Below are 23,352 nucleotides of genomic sequence, written 5' to 3'. Positions count from 1 at the left end.
AAAAATCTCGATTCCAGCTTGTGATTCATCCAGCCTGGCATGTCACATGATGTGCTCTGTGTATGGCACTTAAAATGACACTACATGCAAACAAATGTTTCAAAATACTAATGGTCATACTAATTTATAGAAAGGAAGTTTTATGAAGGGCACACAGGTAGGTGACAAATCTCTAAGGATATGCTTTTCCAATACTGTAGTTTCATAACAGCAAATGTTGGAATTGATAAGTTTTCCCCAGAAATGTGTATAGGTCACATCTGTTTGTTTTTGTTTTTAGTTGCTCAGTCATGTCTGACTCTCTGAGATCCCATGGACTGTAGCTCACCAGGCTCCTCTGTTCATGGAATTCTCCAGGGAAGAATAGTGGAGTGTGTTGCCATTTCCTACTCCAGGACATCTCCCCAACCCATGAATTGAACACAGGTCTTCTGCATTGCAGGCAAGTTCTTTTACCATCTGAGACACCAGGGAAGCCCTATATTATTTGAGACATAGTTGATATTTATGAGTATCTCTTTTGATGGGGACTTGATGACACCACTTAATGTACTCACTTAGAAATTAAACTGTAAATCACATCTTCTTTGTAGCTCATTTTGTCAAAAATTATATAATTTCTATACATGTTGTTTTTCACACATATTGACTCTACAACAATTTGCTGACATAAGAGCACAAACCAAGCAAGAATAATGATAACTGAAGTCTAAAAATGTAGAAAACCTGACTTTTAGCATTAAAAAACACAGTGTTATTTTTTTCTTCAGGTTGAATTTTAAAGGAAAAACTTCTAGACAAGAGTTTCATATGGTTTCAATGGACCATATAGCTTAAAGTATAGCAACTGTGTTCACGAAGCAAACATTTATTCATCAAGGACTATGAATTAGTCATTCTTAGCACTTTAAGCAACTCCAAAAGAAAACATTTTACATATTGTCCAGATCAAGTCAATACAGATTAATGGAAATTCCTTTCTTCATGTTATAGAATTGGTCATAAATTGCCTTTTGTGAATTATTTCCACACAAGTCATAAAATCTTAAAGAAATGTATTCTTTACTATAAATTCTATCACTTTTGTGATATGGGTAAATAAAATATCTAAATATATACCCTATATATTTTTTTAAATCCCCTCTGAAATATGTTTTATCTTCCACAGGGTGTCAATAATTATTTTAAAGCTATTAGTATTTTGGGGAATTCTCTGGAGGTCCAGTGGTTAGGATTCCACACTTCCTTTCCATAGGACACGGATTCGATCGCTGGTCAGAGAACTAAGATCCAACAAGCTACATGGTACAGCCAAAAATAATAAAAATTAAAAATACCTTTTTAAAAATAAGTGTTTTAATCAATCTTTTGAGAATTTGGAAACCAATGTTCATTCAAAAATAGGATGATGAATTTGTATCAGTATGAAAAACCAAACAATCTAACACATAATAAACCAAGAAGTAAATTCTTTAAAGGAACTTTTGGGATTCTATGAATTGTACTGACCCTAGTATAGTGTATTTTCCAATAAATACATCTTTTTACAGTCTTTTGCTGTACTGTAGTCAACCAAAATGCTATTCCAGTACCTCTGGCTTTGCCATGTCCCTACTTAGAACATGCTTTAACAACAACCACAAACCCTGTCTTTTCTTTATCAATAGTATCTCTTCTAATCACAAGTACTTGTGCTTATGAAGTCAATAAAGTGGGTTTTCCTCCAGGTACATAAATCTCTGAAGCTCAAATACATTCAAGCAAGACTCCACTAGAACCTTATGAAACTTTCTAAGAACTGCCTATGAGGATTCCATGCCAAAGACCAAAGTCAATCAAATCTCAATCAGGCAATTAAATATTCATTCACACATTTGCAGCAACAGTATAAATACCTCTTTTTTCTTCTCTTCTCTTTGTAACAATTCCTTCTTCTTCCACAGTTTCTCTTTCTCCTCTTCCTTTTCTCTTCTTCTGGCAGAGATTTCCATTTCCAGTCTTGTTACCTCTTCCTGGCGGGCTCGCCACTGAAGAACCTGAAATAAATAGAAATTTATCCAATAAATAAATACACTCAAGTGATTTCACAGATCATAAGGAGACTAGGTTTTGTATCAAGCAGATGTTAAAGACTTTCCAAGGACACATTAAAATTCTGCATGCACATGCATGTGTGATGTATGTGTAAAGTGTAGAAAGCAAGTGTAAAAATCACCTCATTCAGAGACTGTTCACTTGGATTCATGGAATGAAATTCTAAAGAGTCTGTGATTTGATTTCAAAAGATCTGTGAATTCTCATAAATATTATGTAAAAGTTTTGTGTTTTTGCAGATGTGTTTTTCTGGAACATTATTTCTATTTTCTAGTCAACAGTTTTCAAATGGGCTTAATATCCTAAAACTTAAGAATCCCTGATATGTTTCATCCTGATTTTTATAAGTGAAGAAAATGAGCCTGAATGAAGATGAAAAAAATTAAGACATTTAAAAGAACTTCCTGGGTACTAATAGGTGTTATTGGTAGAAATACAATTGGTACAGCACTTCTAGAGAACACTGGGTAATATGTAAATATATATCACAATATGAAATATACATAGTCTTTCACCCATCATCCCACTTTGAAGAAGTTATTCAAAGAAGACAATCAACAGGACATGTGCACAAATTACCAATAGGAATGTTCATTGCAGTGCTGCTTAAACAGAAAAACTGGAGAGTCTTAAGTGTCTGGCAACAAGAAATGGCTTAAATTAATTACGGCATCATTATGCAACGACTGCCATTGAAAAAGTTTCTATATTTCCATATTCATCAACACAGAAAATATCTACAACCTATTATTAGATGTAAAAAAGCAGGTGCAAAACTACATTCATGGTATGATCTCATTAAAATAAAATATCATCTATCTATCTCTGCATAGAAAGAGATTTGGAAGGAGATCTACCAAAATAATAATATTGTTTATCTCTGAATAGAAGCATTTCATGGAATTTTAAAAAATGTTTATAATAAACATGTCTTATCTTTGTGAGCAGTAAACCAATAAAACTAACAAAATAAAAGCAAACACACATTCTATGTACACATATAGCTAACAAAGCAGAGAGGAAGGAGATGGATACCTATGCAGAAAATTTTTTTTTTGGAAAAGGAAGAAACTAGCATTCTCAGTTTAATATATCATGGTCATATATTTGATATAAGCATGATTCACTGTAGTAATATATGAAATGAAAATTGAGTAAATAAAATATCATAAAATATGGTGAACTAAAATAACTAGTTAAGCTCTTTTTGCACTTTCATTATTCAAAGTTTGTTTTCTAAAAATATATTTTGCTCTATTTATCAAAATATAAGGAATATCAAGGAAATTCAGACTTTTGGTTTTCAAACACTTAGGTTTCCCCAACTACTGATAATCTTAGCCACATTTACCTTCTTCTTTTGAAGCCTATTCCTAGAGTAAGATCATCAATGCCTTCTGTCCTAACCTATTACTTCCAAATCATTCCTTCCTTTATCTACCCTCTGTCTGTAATATGCTATATCAAAATCAAGTGCCCTGTCAAATATTGCCAGGGGTCTCCCTCCTGGATTGGTCTCCATTTCTTTAACCTTATGGTGGTATTTAACTCTGTCAACCACCTCTTCATGTTTAAAACTCTTTCATTCCTTGGCTATAACACTGTTCTCCCCTGCCTCTCCACCAGTTGATACTGCTCTCTTCCCTTCTTCCTGCTTCCTGTGTCTACCTTATACTCCTAAATCTATTGCTATCCTTTCTCAACCTCGGCCTCTCTGTTTGTTATCTAATGCGCTTGTCCTCACCTCCAACTAATGCCCCATTTTAACCTTGTTAATGTGTAGTCTCTAGGTAGGATTTTTTCCTGTTCCTCTCTTTATACCACCATCTTTATTCTTTGCCTCATGGTGTGACCCAAACTATTCCCCCACCTGAAATACCCTGTTTCCCCCTATTTCATAAAATGCTTCTTGGCCCAGCACATGTCCCATATCTGCCACTAAACATTCTCCAACCCACATTCATCTCTCTTATTATTTCACTGACCATATCATAACTGTTCTCTATTTTGAGCATAGTATTTCTATTTCCATTTAGAGCAGAGGCCATAATATATAGGTATTTTGTTTTCCCCTTATACTGTCTAGCAGAGTGCTAGCACATGATAGATGCTCAAGTAATACATACTTAAATTACCAAAATAACATTTCTAAATGGAACCAAATAAATAAAAAAGAAATGATAGCATTAGAATATATCCTTTTACAATGCATAATGAAATAATGGGTTCTCGTTCACGATAATCATTTGCTAGTGAAATTGATCTGAGCTGATAGGAAATGTTATAGTAATGGATGGATCAGGCTGACAACAGTTGAAAACACTGAGTAATCTTAACATCAAAGAGAAACAAGCAGCCATTTTAGCTTTTTATTTGAATACACCAAATGTAAAAAAAAATACGAAACAGATATATTTCAATATTGATTAGTAAGTAGATGCTATTATGGAAACACTGTTCAAGTTTTTAGGTGTGATCATAGTATGGTTATCCTTTTATAAAGAGTCTTTTTAATTTTAGAGATAAATACTAAAATATAGATGAAATGATATAATATCTGGGTATTTGCATAGGCATGAGAGAGTAGGTAAGGGTATAGATGAAAAAATTTGACTAGTAAGTTGATAATTGCTGAAGTCGAATAATGACAGACTTTTATATATGTCTACATTTTTCTGTTTTAAAATTTTTATTTAAAAAACATAAAATATAATGTAGGTCCAAAGAGATTTGTATAATAAAACACTGGAGTCTCAAGGTTCTCAGACAATGAGACCTGAGAAGCAGTGAACTTATGTAAAGAAAAATAGTACACATTCAGCCTTTCTGAGTATTGGGACTATTCCTATAAGTTTCAATAGAAAAAAGTTTGTGTTTTGAAACTATTTTACTCACTTTTGATTTAAGACTAATTTATGGGAATTAATCATTGAATGACTTTGCACATGTAATGTTGTATGATTTATGAAGCCAAATATAAGCAAATACCTATAACTGGACAAGATTTCTGTTTCCAAAGGTAAGTATAGCAAGAGAATAACCAGACCAATAAAATTCAGGTACCCCAGTTAATCTTCCAGTTTACCCTTCTTGTCATTTGCAAGTCTAAACAATGTTTTTCCTGTTCTCCAGAAAAGATTACGGTAGTTTTTAAAATGGTGCATACACTATAAATCGTAAAACAAAGGCAAGTTGAGCAATCAAAAGCCAATGGGTTATGGATGTTAAACTATGTGCACATATATGAATGAATTGCTGGAACAAAAACTCTGGAGCAAGTCAGCATCAGCCTTTTGAAACTAAATAGCTTCTACTTCATATTAGAATCATGAGAATGGTCAGGGACTGTTAAAAGTTTGCCTACAATCAATAACTCACAATATCATCTGTAATTATACCTATATCCCCTCTCCCCCACAAAATAAGGTGACAATTGAAGGAGAGAACATTGTTGAAGCTAGCATTATATCCTCCTAAGTAGCTGGAGTTGTGAGATCATGACAATGAGAACAGGCTCTGCAACAGTTAGTATCCAGGAGGTAAGGTAATGGGGCTTTTTGTAATACACAATGGATACAGTGAAGACTCCACTGGGAAAAGGGTGCCATTGAAAAAATCTGTACCCAGTGGATCCCCACAGAGGCAGCCAAAGGATTTTCCATGAGGAGCAAATGACAACCGATTATGGTATTTTCAAGTCCAAGAACAAGAAAGCTGACAGGTGGGCAGAGGAATCAATATAAGCACAATAAGCTGAAGTACAGAAGAGCAAACCATGAGCAAAAGGAAGAATACCCCAGAAGAACATTTTAGTGGCTTTTATTTTAAAAGGTTTGGTAATTATATAGCTTTAAATGGAGCATGTGAACATAACTGTGTAGCAATAACAACCAGGAAAGAACATTACCACAGTGGTAGTCCGGAGCACATTATAAGGAAATATATTATTTAGATTATTAACTACAGAACTTTTTCCAGTTCTTTAGTTAATTCTTTGTTTAATATTCCTGCCAAAGGTACAGTCTTTGAATGAAACCTTAACCTAACAGAGAACAAATGAAGTTTAAAATATGTTAATCTGTTGCCAATAATAAATTAAGGATTTAAAATGGAAATGGTTAGTAGTATTACATGGATCCTTTGCTCTTGATGTAAAAGTTAAATAGTTCAAGGGAAATTAATTAACATGCATATTTTTAGAATGAATCAAGTACTAGAAAAACACAAAATGAAGCCCATTTCATTTTGGCAATGGTAAACTTTGGTAAACTTCAAAGGCAATAATGGAAATTAATATCAAGGTAACAATATTAACACAATTTTACATCAAAGTTGAGAGCATTGAAAATAACTCTGAAGTTGGCAACGCAGTATAAAGGAAATGAGTATTAAACTGCTGGTCAGAATACCAGCCTTTTTGTCTTCTCTCTGCCACTAACCAACAACATTGTTACTTTGAGCAAATGGCTAGCCTAGTTTTCTCCCATGTTAAAGTGGACGACTGGATCAGGTGACTTCTATAGTTTCTTTAAGTCCTAATATTCTGATTCTATTTTCTATTTTCCTTATATATAGAGACCACAATATGCTCTGTAGTTTTCTTCAAACAAAATGAATTGCAATGAGGTACATCAGTATTTTATGAGCCTGTTAAATAATAATAGACAATTAAATACTAATTGTGAATTCTATCAGCCATTATTTGTGGAAACATTGTATCATGTGTATTGTTTTATATGGGAAAGTACTATTGAGCAGTGTCTATAACTTATGATAAAATATTAAAAACTGCCATATATGAGGGCTTACTGTGTGCTAGGCCTATGCTTTGTAAATGCATTAATCACAGTGTCAAGTAATCCTTGAAACAAGCAAGCTCTCTCTTCTTCATGCTTCATCTGGCTAACTTTTCCTTATCCTACTCAGGCCTAAACTTAGACATCATTTGTTCCAAGAAGTCTTCCCTAACTTACCGTGTTCAGATCAGGTGTCTCTTCCCAACTTCCCTAGCATCTTGCCCCTCTCTTGTATTACAGCACACATCAGCATTGAACCACTTGGACTCGCCCATATCTCAGACTTGGCTACAAACTTCTTAAGGGCAGGGACCAGATTTGTCTTATTCGTGGGCTCTCTCCAGTCTTGCATGGTATCTGGCACTTTAAAGGTTTAAGAAATACTTATTGATAAACACACAGATAAGGCTCTGAGGCTATGCTTGGCAGGTAGATGAACAATATTTCCCTTTCTCCCCCACTGGATAAGTCTTTGGAAAGAAAAGTACCCTCTCCAAACACGTTATCCTTTTCTGAGTCTTCCACCCTGCTGGATCCCTGCTTTCCCCATCATAACTGTTTCCAGGATTCCCAAGTGCCACTTCTGCTTGTCAGACAAGGAAAATATCCAGAAAACCTTGTCAGGATTTTCAATAATGAATTATATTTCTAGCAGTGTTAGAGGATATGTGCAAAAAGTGCCAAGCAAATCTTTTTCTTTTTTTGCAAATCTTTTTCTATCTTCTCCTTAAATGTTCCTATAAGCTTCTACAGCTGAGTAAACTTCAAATGTTCATTTTATTGAATCTTTAACAGTCTGATAGTTTCATTAAATTCTTTCCAAATGTCCCACCATTTTTCAATATTACCTAAGCTTTTTTTTATCTTATATGTTCCATTTATGTTTAAACTCCACTCATGAAATACAGTACCTGTGCTTTTGCATACATTATTAAAACTTCCTGTTCTCTCCTTGGCATTTTTGCTTAGTGGAAAGATTTGGTTTTTCCTCTTGGTTTCACAATTGTCCCTTGGTTTCTTGGGTGACTTCATAAGTGCATTTTTTGATCACCTCTCTTTGATAACTGCTTTCCATTTTCTGTGACTTTTTACTAGTCTTTTTGAGAATCTCAATGACTATGCACTATTATCTGACTGCTTCATGTCCTTTTCTTTTCAAATAAAATCTTGCCAAGTTTCATTTAAACGGGTCCTAGAGGGTCTTAACCTTAGTGTAAAATAAGACTTGCAGAGGAAGAAACAAACTAAATGCTAATAAGTGAAAAACTGTCAACAGATATTTTTTCCTAAGGGACAAAACTTACAAACCTATCATTGTACTATATTTACAAAGCTGACAAAGCCAAATTGCATAATAGACTCAGAAAATGGGGTTAACAGTCAGGAAATCACTTGCCTGCTGACGATGAGTCTAGGGAAACCATTTCCCATTTCTGGGCCTCAAATCCTCTTCAAAAAATGAAGAACACTAAATCAGTTTTTCAGACAAAGGGTTATAACTCATTAGTGGATAATGAAATAAATTTTATGGATGGGAACTAGCATATTTTTATGGAAGAAAATATCATAGTGCATCTCATGTCATTACAGCAATGCTGTTTCAGGAAATTTTTATTTCCATTCTGTGTGTGCGTGTGTGTGTGTGTTTGTGTGTGTGTGTGTGTATTCATTTGTGATGTAAAATACATTTCTCATGTAGGTCACAGTGAAAGAAGCTTGAAAAACACAGCAGTAAATTCTCTATAATCTCTTTCAATGCTGAGATTCTATGACTGTGTGCTATAAAGACCAAAGCTACTGTGCCGCCATCATTAAGCCACAGTCCTTATCCTTTCTGCGGTCAACCAAGGAGCATAATGAGAGAATCCAGGTTTTGAAATCAGAAACCAGAGATTTAGTCCTACCCTTGTGACTTATTAATGGCACTCCCTGGGGCACATTGTTTAACCACCTCTAACTTCAGAATAATGTAAAATGGGATAAAAATGGCACACACTTTACAGGATCGCTGTGCAAATACCATCAGTTTGCACAAGCCAGATTCTCAAGAATCATCCTGACACTGCCTGTCCTTGACACTCCACATATAATCCATTACCAAGTCCTGTAGACTGCATCTGACTATCATTTGGACATACATTCGATTCTATCTTCAGGCCTTCCATCCTAGCGCTATCAGAATACATCCGGCATCCACACTGGTTTTATTTCCTGCCCACATTCCCATCTCACTTCCTACACTTTTAAAGATTTCCATCACTCTTAGGGTGAAGTCTAAGCTCCCGACTACGGACTACAAAGCCTCCAGAGTTTGGCCCTGTCTATATCTGCAGCCCCAACTCCTAAACCCATTACAATAACTGACTCACCCTTTGCTCCAGGAGCCCTGGCCATCATCCAGATCCCTAAACAAGGCATATTTCTTCCTTCTATGTGGATGTTGCACATGCCATTTCTTTCACTTGCATCCTCCCCTTCTCTTTGCATCCTCCACATCTTTTCCTATTTAATACTTAGCTCCAAATTTCAGCTTCAGTGTCTGTCAGGAGAGTTTTACCCACCCATCCTAGTTGCATGCTCCCATAACTTGCTTATTTTTCAACATACTTGTCATAGTTTAAAATCAGACATTCAGCTTTGTGATTACATTACCAGGGTCCGCTTCCCCACTAGACTGTGATCTCCATGAAGAAAGGGACCACATCTGATTGGCTCGTCATTGTATTTCCAGTGCCTCACACACCACCTGACTCCTAATAGATGCTCAATAAATATGTGTGAAGGGATGAATAAGAGGGATGAGATAAGAAAGCATAACTGCTATACAAATGTTCAGTATATTCCTGGATTGTTACTATTGTTTTCTAGCTGACTTTCCTGACTTGAGTGCCATTTTGATTCAACCAACTCAGTAGATATTTGTATTTTGGATTAATTTTCACATATTTTTGTTCCCTTCACATGATTCTAATAGCAGTGACTTTGCATTTGCCACCATTTCAAGCAGTTTTTATGGCAATTCGGACATTACCTTGTTCAAAGAAAGACTCAATCTTTTAAGGCATAAGTGGACTTGACCCCATGTATATCACCTTATTTCCTATTGCTCCCCAAAGCAAAGAGCCCAGGCCTTCCTCTGCCTCTGCCTCTTCCTCTCTGCCCCACTGCTACACACCCATGTTTATCTCTGTCCCAGGTCTTTGCCTGGGAAACCCTCACTCCTGCTCATCTGTCCTTCAGGGTCCTTCAGGGTTGTTCTTCCTAACATCCTCTCTACCATTTATCAACATCAGCTCTTGTATGCATCTATGACCGTGTCTCAAAATAGATACCATCCAGACACTCTTTAACTATCTTGCTTTATTTTCATTCCACTTACACTATAAAAAATTATATTACTCTAAGAGTTCTCAACAAAAGGAGGATTTTTTTTCTTATATCTATATTAGATGATGTCAACTAAACCTACTGTTGTAATTACTTCCAATAAATATAAATCAAAACATCATGCTGTACACCTTAAACTTATACAGTGAGGTATGTCAATTATTTCTCAATAAAACTGGAAAACATTTTATTATTGGTCAGTTGATTTATTTTCTTAACAGTGTTTCTCCCTAGATTTTAAACTCCATGAGAACAGGGACTTGGCCTTATTTACTTTCTAACCCAGTGCTGGAACAGTGCCTCCTCCAAAGTAGATGCTCAATAAATATTTCTTGGGTAAACAAACAAGAATGGCTTTCATCAAAAAGATAAGGATTAATGAGTGTTGGTGAGGACATGAAGAAAAGGAAACCCTTTTGCACTGTTGGTGGGACTATAAATTGGTGCAGCCATGGTGGAAAACAGTATGGAGGTTCCTCAAAAAAGTTAAAAACAGAACTATCACACAATCCAGCAATTCCACTTCTGTGTATTTATCCAATGGAAATGAAATCAATATCTTGAAAGGTATCTGCACTCACAACTTCACTGCAGCATTATTTATAATAGCTGAGACATGGAAACAACCCAAGTGTCCTTTGACAGATGAATGGATAAAGAAAATGTGGTACATATACACTGGAATATTATTCAGTGGTAAAAAGAAGAAATCCTACAACTTCCAACAACATGGATAGATCTTAAGGGTATTATGCCAAGGGAAATAAGTCAAAGACAGATACTCTATGATCTCATATGTGGAATTTAAAACAAAAAAACAAACCAAAAAAAAAAAAAAATGGACCTTTAGATACAGAGAACAGATTGGTGGTTGCCAGAGACAGAGGGGTTGGGGAGGTAGTCAAAACGGGTAAAGCAGGTCAAAGGTACAAACTTTCAGTTATAAGTCCCAGGGAATATAATGCACAGCATAGTGACTATAGTTAACAATTCTGTATTGTATGTTTGAAAGTTTCTGAGAGAGTAAATCTTAAGAGTTCTCATCATAAGAGAAAAATATAATAAATATGTGTGGTGGTGAATGTTACCTAAACTTACTGAGGTAATCATTTCCCACAATACATAAATATTTCAAATTATACTATATACCTAAAATTAATACAAAGTTATATGTCAGTTATATCTCAATTGTTAAAAAGGAGGAAAAAATATTTTTTATTAGCCATTTCACAGGCACATACTATGTTTTCCAACTAGATTATATGCTCCTTATATTCTGAGGTCAAAGTTTACACAATTTTTATAATCTATAAAATCTTCTGCAACACTAAAAATTATTATTAAAGATATCTGCAATCTAACAACATCTTGCAAGAAAGTTGAGATAACTTTATGCTGAGCCCTAAGTTCAACTTCAGTATCAGGGATTTTCCATAAAGCCATCAACCCCAGAAATGACTACACTTTTGATTCTGCAATTCAGAGTTTTCTTATCTTGGTCTATGGTTAAAAATAAAATACAAATAAAATATGTAGTACATTTGTCTAACAAGGTATTTGCCTAATTAATGCATGTGAAATAGATTACAGAAGAGAGAAAAAGTTACCTAGAACCCCTTCCTGTAATTAGGATGGCTTGCTGTCTAGAGGGAGAAAGTGGGAGATATATATTATATAATGTAAATAAGTATTAGTAAGTTATTCTTAAATTCACAAGTTTATACTAGCATAATTATACACCTCAAGCTCTGATATTTTTCCCTTAGAGTTATTATTTTAATGAACAGAGCCTCAAGAGAAATACTTATGGATTAGTAAACACTGAAATAGTCTTTTTCTATGAGAATAAGATGATTCTGGAGCTATGAAATGAAGACCACTGCTGAGAATAAAAATTAGGGAAAGTGATTATGGAGTGTGATAAAAGTGATTACAGTTTATGGATTTCCTAACTCATAGGACCCAAACAGGAAGCCTTCAATGAGAGTATTTTTCTTTCCATCAACACAGTTCTTTCTAGATATAGCACAGAATCAATAACAGATAATTCAAAATCTTGGCAGTACTTTTAATCTCTTCACTCAAACTTATTACATCTTACCTATATAAAGGGGCCATGAATAGAAGTCAAGCAGAGATCACAAGAAGATTAACTGGGAAAAATCATAAAAGAAAGTGACTTCCATTATCATCAGCAGAACTCCATTCACTTAGGATGTTATTCAGCAATAAATATTTCAATAGATATAGTGCATGTTGATATATGTGTATTGCCTGAATGCCTTTCTGCAGAAAGAACAGTCAAAACATATCAGAAAAAATAAGCAATATCTTCTTGGTGGACGGGGGGAAGCAATAGGAGAAAAGAGAGGAGGGAAAGATAAAAGATAAGATGAAAAATTAAGGGGACCATTATATGAATGCAAAGGGGCCTCACCCAGATTATCCCTAAAAATGCTAGTGGAAGTTACACACATCAATTTTCTGAGCAGTCACAAGATAATAAATCCCATTATCTTGAACTTTTTCCAAATAGATACTAAGAAAGAGGCAGATTGCTGTACTGATGTACTATGAGATGTTCGTGAAGCTGGGAAATCTTATTCTTCTCCATAAAGTCTTGGTAAACCTCTGAAATGAATGGTCTGAACAGATAAACACTAAAACAATGTGCACTATTTTTAATTCATTTATTTTATATTCAGTTGTATTTAACCAGTTTTGCTTCTAAATGACAACTCCTTTGCAGTTCCAACTTCCCCAATCTTCAAATTACTTACTCTGCATATGTTTCTCGAAGGAATAGCTCTGACCCCTATATAAAATTCTATACTATTCAACCAAGGAGACAACTCTGTCCTAATTAATAAAAACATATTAAACAGAAGATATGAAGCATGATGGTATGAATCTAATTGCCACTTACGCTAGGAGATTTAGAAATTTGAATTTGGTCTTTTATGTCTATGTTCTATTGCAAGTTTCCTGCCTCCAGAAAATTACTCCCAGCTAGAAAAAAAAAGATCCTATCTGTCATTACAGAGCTAATGTAACTGACCAACAATTCTAAACACCATTATGTGCAAATGTCTCGGGGATTTTTTACATTTAATGCTCTTTTGTCTTTTCACAGGAGTTCAGTGAATTATGGCATTCCAGGTTTCTCATGTGTAATTCCTGTCAAGTACTTTCCCTGCCTCACATAGAGATTCTAATCCTTGAATAATATTGCCATTAGCACTTAAATTGAGACATACTCTGTTAAATTAATAAGAAAATATCTCTAATTTATAATTGAATAAAAGCATGTTTAAGAGTTAGTAACATGTCAGAATTAATAACACTGATTATACATCTTCATCAGCTAGCTGGATTCACCTCTGATGTTCCCAGGGTTTCCGTTTTGGCTTTTTTCCTTCTCACTCAGCCCATTGGGCCTCCAGTACCATGAATGGGCTCATAGCTCCCAAACCCATGGCTCCAGATCCATTTTGCCAACTGCCTGTTGGGTAATCTATAGCCCTCTAAAAGCAGTGCATTCAAAGACAGAATCACTATCCTTCCTTCAGAACCTGTACTCCTTATCTAAGTTGGTGGCACCATAGACATACCCAGTTGCCCAAGCCAAGAGCCACTCTAGACCCCTTTCTCTCCAATATCCTTCACATCCTGTCACTAAATCCTTCTTAATATAAGACTCCTTTATCTCACCTCCAGTCCCAGAGCTACGAAGTTCAGTTAAACTTTGATCATCTCATTCCTCAACTTTGAGAATTAGTCCTAACTGGACTCCCCACATTCAGATTTATCCCATGTCAATCCATCTTCCACATCTCTACTGAATAATCCTGTTATAATTAGAAACCTGATATTACTCCACTTTTGTTGTTGTTGTTTTTCAGTTGCACAGTTGTGTCCAAGTCTTTGCGACCCCATGGGCTGCAGAATGCCAGGCTTCCTGTCCTACACTATCTCCCAGAACTTGCTCAAACTCATGTCCATTATGCCAGTGATACCATCCAACCATCTCATCCTCTGTTGTCCCTTTATCCTGCCTTCAATTTTTTCCCAGCATCAGGGTCTTTTCCAATGAGTTGGCTCTTTTCATCAGGTAGCCAAAGTATTGGAGCTTCAGCTTCAGCACCAGTCCTTCCAGTGAATATTCAGGACTGATTTCCTTTAGGATTGATTGGTTTGATCTTGCTGTCCAAAGGACTCTCAAGAGTCTTCTTCAGAACCACAGTTCAAAAGCATCAGTTTTCAGTGCTCAGCTTTCTTCATGGTCCAACTCTCATTTCCATACACGACTACTGGAAAATCCGTAACTTTGACTATATAGACCTTTGTCGGCAAAGTAATGAAATGTCTCTGTTTTTTAATATGCTATGTAGGTTTGTCATAGCTTTTCTTCCAAGGAGCAAGTGTCCTTTAATTTGAAGGCTGCAGTCACCATCTGCTGTGATTCTGGAGCCCAAGAAAAGAAAGTCTGTCACTGTTTTCATTGTTTCCTCATCTATTTGCCATGAAGTGATGGGACCATGATCTCAGTTTTTTGAATGTTGAGTTTTAAGCCAGCATTTTCACTCTCCTCTTTCACCTAGCCTTTCAATAGTTCCCCATTGTCTCCAGCAGAGACTTAAGTTCAAATATCTGTTGGAGCCAGGTAAGTAGCAAAAGTCAGAAAAGTGGGGTGGGTATAAAATACCCAAGTAGTGGTTGGGAAGCGATCCATATTGACAGGCACATGCTCCACTTAAAGTCACATAAGGGAGGCAGTGGCTTTTGATTCTAGACAGTTGTTGCCACAAAGAAAGGAACTCCTAAGTAATTCAGTTCAGTTCAGTTGTTCAGTTGTATCCAACTCTTTGTGACCCCCTGGACTGCAGGACACCAGGCTTCCACGTCCATCGCCAACTCCCAGAGCTTGCTCAAATTCAGATCCATCGAGTCAGTGATGCCATCCAACCATCTCATCCTCTATGTTCCCTTCTCCTCCTGCCTTCAATCTCCCCCAGCATCAGGGTCTTTTCCAATGAGTCAGTTCTTTGCATCAGGTAGCCAAAGTATTGGAACTTCAGCTTCAGCATCAGTCCTTCCAATGAATATACAGGACTGATTTCCTTTAGGATTGATGGTTTGATCTCCTCGCTGTCCAAGGGACTCCCAAGAGTCTTCTCCAAACCACAATTCATGCTTGTGATACTTTTGAACTGTGGTGTTGGAGAAGACACTTGAGAGTCCCTTGGACAGCAAGGAAATTATCCCAATTTTTCAAAAGAAGTTCAAAGTCTGCATTTGTATGCATATTTTCCAATATTTTAACATTGAAAATATACTCATATTCTTAAAAACAAATATTGCTCACTCAGTCGCTTCAGTCATGTCTGACTCTTTGCAATCCTATGGACTGTAGCCTACCAGGCTCCTCTGTCCATGGGATTCACCAGGCAGGAACACTGGAGTTGGTTGCCATTTCCTCCTCCAGAGGATCTTCTGAACCCAGGGATCGAACCCATGTCATCGGCATCTCCTGCATTGCAGGCAGATTCTTTACCAATGAACCACCAATGAAGCCCAAAAAGCAAATAAATGAAGTCCTAATTTCATATTTAGGCTATCTGTTTTCAGCTTCTCATCTACCAGATAGAATTCCAACTCTTTACACGATTTTCCAGGTCCCCCATTATCTGTCAAAGATTATTCTTTCTTCATCCTTCCTGCACCCAAACCACATTCCCTGTACCTATAACAAAATACATGCAGTTCTTCAAACATGCCATGCTGTTTTAGGTCCCCTTGAATAGTCTCTCCTACTTATTAAATACCCTGCTTCCCTAGTGGCAAATGGTTATTTACTTTTCCAGTCTTAGCTCAAGCATCTCCTCCTCTATAAGGCCTTCCTGGATCCAGCCACAGTAAAATAATTATCCTTGGTGTCACTTCCACCTCTAGGCCATAACCATATGACTCACCAATCCCACTGGGCATGTATCCAAGTGAATTAATTGAATTATTATATAAATAAGCTCACTAAATTGAAATTATTTATTTTAAAGTTGCCTCTTTTATATCAGGACCACGTTTAGGGCAAAGACTTATTTCACCTTTTTTATGTCTATTCTCGGCCCATTGCCTATTTAGTAGACATAATAGTATTAGAACTAAATAGGAGATATGAGAGTTGTGTCATTTTTACTATAAGTATTAATGATAGGCTCATTCTATGAGGCCACCATCACCCTAATTCCAAAGCCAGACAAAGATGCCACAAAAAAAGAAAACTACAGGCCAATATCACTGATGAACTAGAGCAAAAATCCTTAACAAAATTCTAGCAAACAGAATACAACAACATTTTAAAAAAATCATACATCATGACCAAGTGGGCTTTATCCCAGGAATGCAAGGATTCTTTACTATCTGCAAATCAATCAATGTAATACACCACATTAACAAATTGAAAGATAAAAACCATATGATTATCTCAATAGATGCAGAGAAAGCCTTTGACAAAATTCAACATCCATTTATGATTAAAACTCTCCAGAAAGCAGGAATAGAAGGAACATACCTCAACATAATAAAGCTATATATGACAAACCCACAGCAAGCATTACCCTCAATGGTGAAAAATTGAAAGCATTTCCCCTAAAATCAGGAACAAGACAAGGGTGCCCACTCTCACCACTACTATTCAACATAGTTTTGGAAGTTTTGGCCACAGCAATCAGAGCAGAAAAAGAAGTAAAAGGAATCCAGATAGGAAAAGAAGAAGTGAAACTCTCGCTGTTTGCAGATGACATGATCCTTTACATAGAAAACCCTAGAGACTCTACCAGAAAATTACTAGAGCTAATCAATGAATATAGTAAAGTTACAGGATAGAAAATTAACACGCAGAAATCCCTTGCATTCCTATACACTAACAATGAGAAAACAGAAAGAGAAATTAAGGAAACAATACCATTCACCATTGCAAAAAAAGAATAAAATACTTAGGAGTATATCTACATAAAGAAACAAAAGACCTATACATAGAAAACTATAAAACACTGATGAAAGAAATCAAAGAGGACACAAACAGATGGAGAAACATACCGTGTTCATGGATTGGAAGAATCAATATTGTCAAAATGATGATAATACCCAAAGCAATCTATAGATTCAATGCAATCCCTATCAAGCTACCAACGGTATTTTTCACAGAACTAGAACAAATAATTTCACAATTTATATGGAAATACAAAAAACCTCGAATAGCCAAAGTAATCTTGAGAAAGAAGAATGGAACTGGAGGAATCAACCTGTCTGACTTCAGACTATACTACAAAACCACAGTCATCAAGACAGTATGGTACTGGCACAAAGACAGAAATATAGATCAACGGAATGGAATAGAAAGCCCAGAGATAAATCCACAAACCTATGGACACCTTATCTTCAACAAAGGAGGCAAGAATGTACAATGGAAAAAAGACAACCTCTTTAACAAGTGGTGCTGGGAAAACTGGTCAACCACTTGTAAAAGAATGAAACTAGAACACTTTCTAACACCATACACAAAAATAAACTCAAAATGGATTAAAGATCTAAATGTAAGACCAGAAACTATAAAACTCCTAGAGGAGAACATAGGCAACACACTCTCTGACATAAATCACAGCAGGATCCTCTATGACCCACCTCCCAGAGTAATGAAAATAAAAGCAAAAATAAACAAATGGGTCCTAATTAAACTTAAAAGCTTTTGCACAACAAAGGAAACTATAAGCAAGGTGAAAAGACAGCCTTCAGAATGGGAGAAAATAATAGCAAATGAAGCAACAAAGGATTAATCTCAAAAATATACAAGCAACTCCTGCAGCTCAATTCCAGAAAAATAAATGACCCAATCAAAAAATGGGCCAAGGAACTAAACAGACATTTCTCCAAAGAAGACATACAGATGGCTAACAAACACATGAAAAGATGCTCAACATCACTCATTATCAGAGAAATGCAAATCAAAACCACAATGAGGTACCATTATGCGCCAGTCAGGATGGCTACTATCTAAAAGTCTACAAAAAATAAATGCTGGAGAGGGTGTGGAGAAAAGGGAACCCTCTTACGCTGTTGGTGGGAATGCAAACTAGTACAGCTGCTATGGAGAACAGTGTGGAGATTTCTTAAAAAACTGGAAATAGAACTGCCATATGACCCAGCAATCCCACTCCTGGGCATACACACTGAGGAAACCAGATCTGAAAGAGACACATGCACCGCAATGTTCATCGCAGCACTGTTTATAATAGCCAGGACATGGAAGCAACCTAGATGCCCATCAGCAGACAAATGGATAAGGAAGCTGTGGTACATATACACCATGGAATATTACTCAGCCATTAAAAAGAATTCATTTGAATCAGTTCTAATGAGATGGATGAAACTGGAGCCCATTATACAGAGTGAAGTAAGCCAGAAAGATAAAGACCAATACAGTATACTAATGCATATATATGGAATTTTGAAGATGGTAACGATAACCCTATATGCAAAACAGAAAAAGAGACACAGATGTACAGAACAGACTTTTGGACTCTGTGGGAAAAGGCGAGGGTGGGATGTTTCGAGACAACAGCATCGAAACATGTATATTATCTATGGTGAAACAGATCACCAGCCCAGGTTGGATGCATGAGACAAGTGCTCAGGGCTGGTGCACTGGGAAGACCCAGAGGGATCAGGTGGAGATGGAGGTGGGAGTGAGGATCGGGATGGGGACTACGTGTAAATCCATGACTGATTCATGTCAATGTATGACAAAAACCACTACAATATTGTAAAGTAATTAGCCTCCAACTAATAAAAATAAATGGAAAGAAAATTTTTTAAACATAAAATAAAATAAAAGAATCTAAAAAAATATTAATGTTAGGAAAACAGAGATCTTCAATGATATCTGAGAGAATTTAACTTAACTTTCATATAAGTAGAACAACTTTAGCTTTAACTGAGAAATACTTCTAATCTGCCTCTTCTCCTAGGCTGGTCAGTCCTTCACTAGTTATGTAGTGGCTTCAGTGCTGTTTACTGTCTCTTGACCCTGTAAGTTTTGCCTTTTCCACAGTTTTATATAAAACTACATATAGTTTTGGACTTGGCTTCTTTCACTTAGCATAACACATCTGATGTTCAACCATGTTGTTACCTGTATAGAAGCTGATTCCCTTTGTTGTTGAGAAGTATTCTATTTTGTGGATGCACCACAGATTGTTTATCCACCCACTAGTTGTAGGGCATTTGGGTTGCTTCCAGTTTTGGGCAATTACAATTAAGCTGTTTATAAACATTTGCTGCAGGTTTTGTATAAATATAAGTTTTAATTTCGCCTGGATGCATACCCAATAGGATTGGTGAGTCATACAGTTAAAGTGTAAGTTTAACTTTACAAGAAATTGTCAAACTGTTTTTTCCAAAGTGGCTGCACCATTCTGCACTTCCATCAGCAATATACAAGGGTTCCAGTTGCTTGACATTCTCACCAGAACTTGATACTGTCAGATTTCTGGATAGTTAGTTTTTTGAGAGTAGTAGGAGTGGTTGACTGCAGGAGGGCATGACAACCCACTCCAGTGTTCTTGCCTAGAGAATACTCATGGACAGAGAAGCCTGGCAGGCTACAGTCCATGGGGTCACAAAGGGTCACAAAGAATTGCACATGACTGAGCTACTAAGCACAGCAAAGCACAGGAGTGGTTGAAGCCATTCTAACAGAAGTGTAGCAGAATGTAATTGTGGTTTCAGTTTGCCTGACATCTTCTAAATAATATTTTCCTCACTGTTCTTTATTAGCTGATATTTCAGACATCTCTGTGTCCTACCTAATATCCTCTTGGTCAACCTTTTGACTGCAGCTGTTGTTGTGTCAACCAGTTGCTCACAGATAGGGCCTGAAAGCAACTCAACCTCATCTCACTTCCACCATGTATCTTGCATTTTCTGCCCCATGGCTTCTCTGTCCCCACCTCACATTTGAAATATTTGTAAAAATGTTCTCATTCTGATGCAGTGTAAAGCTAGAAATGCGATAAACCTTATACCCTAGTGGGCAATTCTTGACCCATGGTGGACTGAAGCCAATACATACATACTCCTGCCCTTGGAAGGACAGTTTCACCCCTTAGAAGAATAGTTCTAAGACATTTTCTCTATGGCTCCTCGCAGAATCCCCAGTGGGAATGAACATCATCTTAACATTATTTTTGCCCATAATGGTGACCTGCAAAATAATATATCCCGGGGATGGTTTTCCCTTCTTTCCTGTTCGACTCTTTCAAAGCTCCTACTTTTTCTCCTTGAGGTTACCTCCTGAAATAAATTACCTGTGCACAAGCCTTTGTTTTGGTTCCTGCTTTAGGTGGTATCCAGAGTAAGTCAGCTCTGGGAAGTATCTCAGCTCAAAGGAGAAGTAGGTAACAGAACAAAACTGATCCTAGGCTGATACTCTGTAAAGGATACAACACATTTTTTTTTCTTCTTTAGTGAGTAGCATATTTAGTCACGTCTTCAACCATGAGCTATAAGACTGAAAAGTTATGTGACTAAACTGTTGGATTTTTAATATTTAAATGTGTCTCTTTAATTAGAGCCTTAAGGGAATATATGAAGATAGTATTTTAGATTTATTGAGAATAATAAAATATTAACATCAACTTGCTAAACACTAATATTTAACTTTTATTCCTCACTAAAGGCATTTTCAAATTTGCATTGTCTTAGTTTACTTGCACATTTTGTGACAGAGCCTCATGGAAGTAATATGGAAAACTACTGAGGTGGTTTGCCAAGATGTAGTCTCCTTTGGAAGGGGTGTTTTATTCTGTACAAGGGCTCTTACCAGGTCTGGAAAGAGGATGTGAGTGACAATGACTCTTATGTCATTTAGAACAGAAGCAAATAACAAAGGGAAGAGTTATTTTATGTGAGGAACAGAGTCCTTGATACCGATAACTCTGGCTACTAAAGTTACACTCAAGTGTAGCTCTGTCTTAGCTTACTTCTAAGAAATGTCCATAGAGAGAACAATTTATAGGTAAATGAGGGATTTTGTAAAGGTTTGTATTATTATTATCATGTTTGACACTGAATACCACCTTTCTGATTATCTACACACAAAGAGCTTTTGTTAGCAAGCAGGAAAAAGCTAATCTATTCAGAAGGATAGCAGTCTCAATTTTCTTGATGACAATACACAAGTACAACTCTCTTTGGCACAGATCATTCTGGCATGTATACATTGTATATACGGGTTGATTGTATCTATGGACACTCTTTGCGTGGGTTTTCTTTTCCTATTGTGGAAGCATCCTTAGTATTTTCATAAAAGGAAAAAGCTGACATGTTGGTAGACAGAAGCCACATGTGTGTTCTCTTAGAGGATAATCTTGATTATAGGCTTCATAGGTGAATGGTAGAAAAAAATCTCTTGGGAAAAATGAGCAATTCAGGTTGAATGTGATTTCAGATAAAAGTGCTTAAGAGAAAATTATACAAATAACCACTTGGTATTTACAATAAGCAAGCACTGTAAACATTTTCAACACCCTGCCTTTGTGAAACAGATCTATTCTGTTTCAGCATAATCATCACCACCTTTACTTTAACCAACTAATAGAATTAATGATGCAGGTTTTTAAAGTTAATAAACTCTTCTGAGGGCTTTATGTGTACTCTTCTAAATCTCTCAGATAATAATTTACCAGTATATGAGTAGTTTGCAGTACATCTATTTTATTATACTGAAATCAGATAAAATGTTGTCTGCTGACTATTTTTATTTAGGGCTGTAACTATCATTTAAACAACATGCCTTAAAACCAAACAGTGATTTTGTCACAAAAGTAAATTGCTCTTCTCATTTCTCTATTCCCCTAAACACTCTAGGTTGGAAAGCTCGGGCATCTTACATCCTCTTTGCCTCCTTATGGTAAATTAAGCTCCATTTTCCTCCTTTCTTTTATTTGATTATTCTCCATTTCCTCTCCTCCTACCCAAGTTCAAAAGGCTAGGCTTATGCTCAGTGGATTAATAGCAGGGTCAATTATCAGTAAGCTTTGAAGAAACATGACCATTACCTGACAATCTTAAATTTGGCATTCCAAAAGGTTTTCATAAGATTTATAGGGGGAATTTCTGGGGAAAGTACAAAGAGCTATAGTTCCACTTGAGATTTAGGAATGATCTCAGAACAATCACATGGACAAGCAGAGCATATACTCGAGAAAGAAACAAATATATAGGCCCTAAGTGCAAGTTGGTCTCCTTGATGAATGAGAAGATTTTGGCAATTCCTTTCTACCCCTCTGGTTTACAGAAGGTGAATTATAGTTTTCAGATGAATAGAATAAAGTATACTTAAATGAAAGTCAAAAAGAAAAAGAGCACAACTATTGCCTATTGTTTGGGAATTCTTATCTTTGACATAGATAAGAAAAAAGGGAAACTCTTTAATGCCTTAACTATACATCAGGCATGAAACTCTCCCCAGGCAGGGTGGATTCACACCTTCTGATGAAGCTGCAAAGGCCCCACCCCAGAGAGTGTTTGTGCCAGGTTGAATGTGTGGTACTTTCTGCAGAGGATGAGGCACCTAAGTGCAAGTCTGATATGGGAAATTACCCTGGAGTATTCAAAGTTCAAGGAAAGCTTGCCTAGAAACAGGTGTATCAACCCTCCCCACCACTACATTTCTTCTCTTACACTAGGAAAGAATGAAACAATAAAATTCAGAATGTATCTCTTAGACCTTAGAAACTTATCTCAGAAATTGAAGTCTTGGAGACAAAAAAGGTAGATTAACTTTTTCTTCTAATTAAAGGTCATGGCTTTGGAAGAGGCTAGAGAATGTGAGAAGTAAATAACTGGCTCTGAAAAAAGTATTAAGAAGATTTGGTTTCTGTACTGTAAATTATGATTCCAGATTGATAAACTCCTAGAAGAGCATTTTATAAAGATTAGGAAGGAAATTTTGGCAGAAGTCATACAGATCTGACATGGAAGATGTCAACCTTAAAAGCAGACGAAGATTGGTAAA

The 23,352-nt window shown here is 36.2% G+C and overlaps 1 protein-coding gene across 1 annotated transcript in view; it reads right to left on the bottom strand.

Moving 5' to 3' along the window:
* Nucleotides 1–23,352, bottom strand: part of CCDC148 (coiled-coil domain containing 148) — a 273,527-nt gene that overhangs the window by 88,920 nt on the left and 161,255 nt on the right. Inside the window, exon 11 of the mRNA XM_043894908.1 lies at nt 1,896–2,036. Within this exon, the coding sequence (XP_043750843.1) occupies nt 1,896–2,036 (141 nt within the window). The remainder of the gene's footprint in view (nt 1–1,895; nt 2,037–23,352) is intronic.

This window comes from Cervus elaphus, chromosome 33, assembly GCF_910594005.1.
Source record: "Cervus elaphus chromosome 33, mCerEla1.1, whole genome shotgun sequence".
Taxonomy (NCBI): domain Eukaryota; kingdom Metazoa; phylum Chordata; class Mammalia; order Artiodactyla; family Cervidae; genus Cervus; species Cervus elaphus.
Note: the sequence above shows the minus strand (reverse complement) of the source record. Positions and strands in the feature narration are given on the sequence as shown.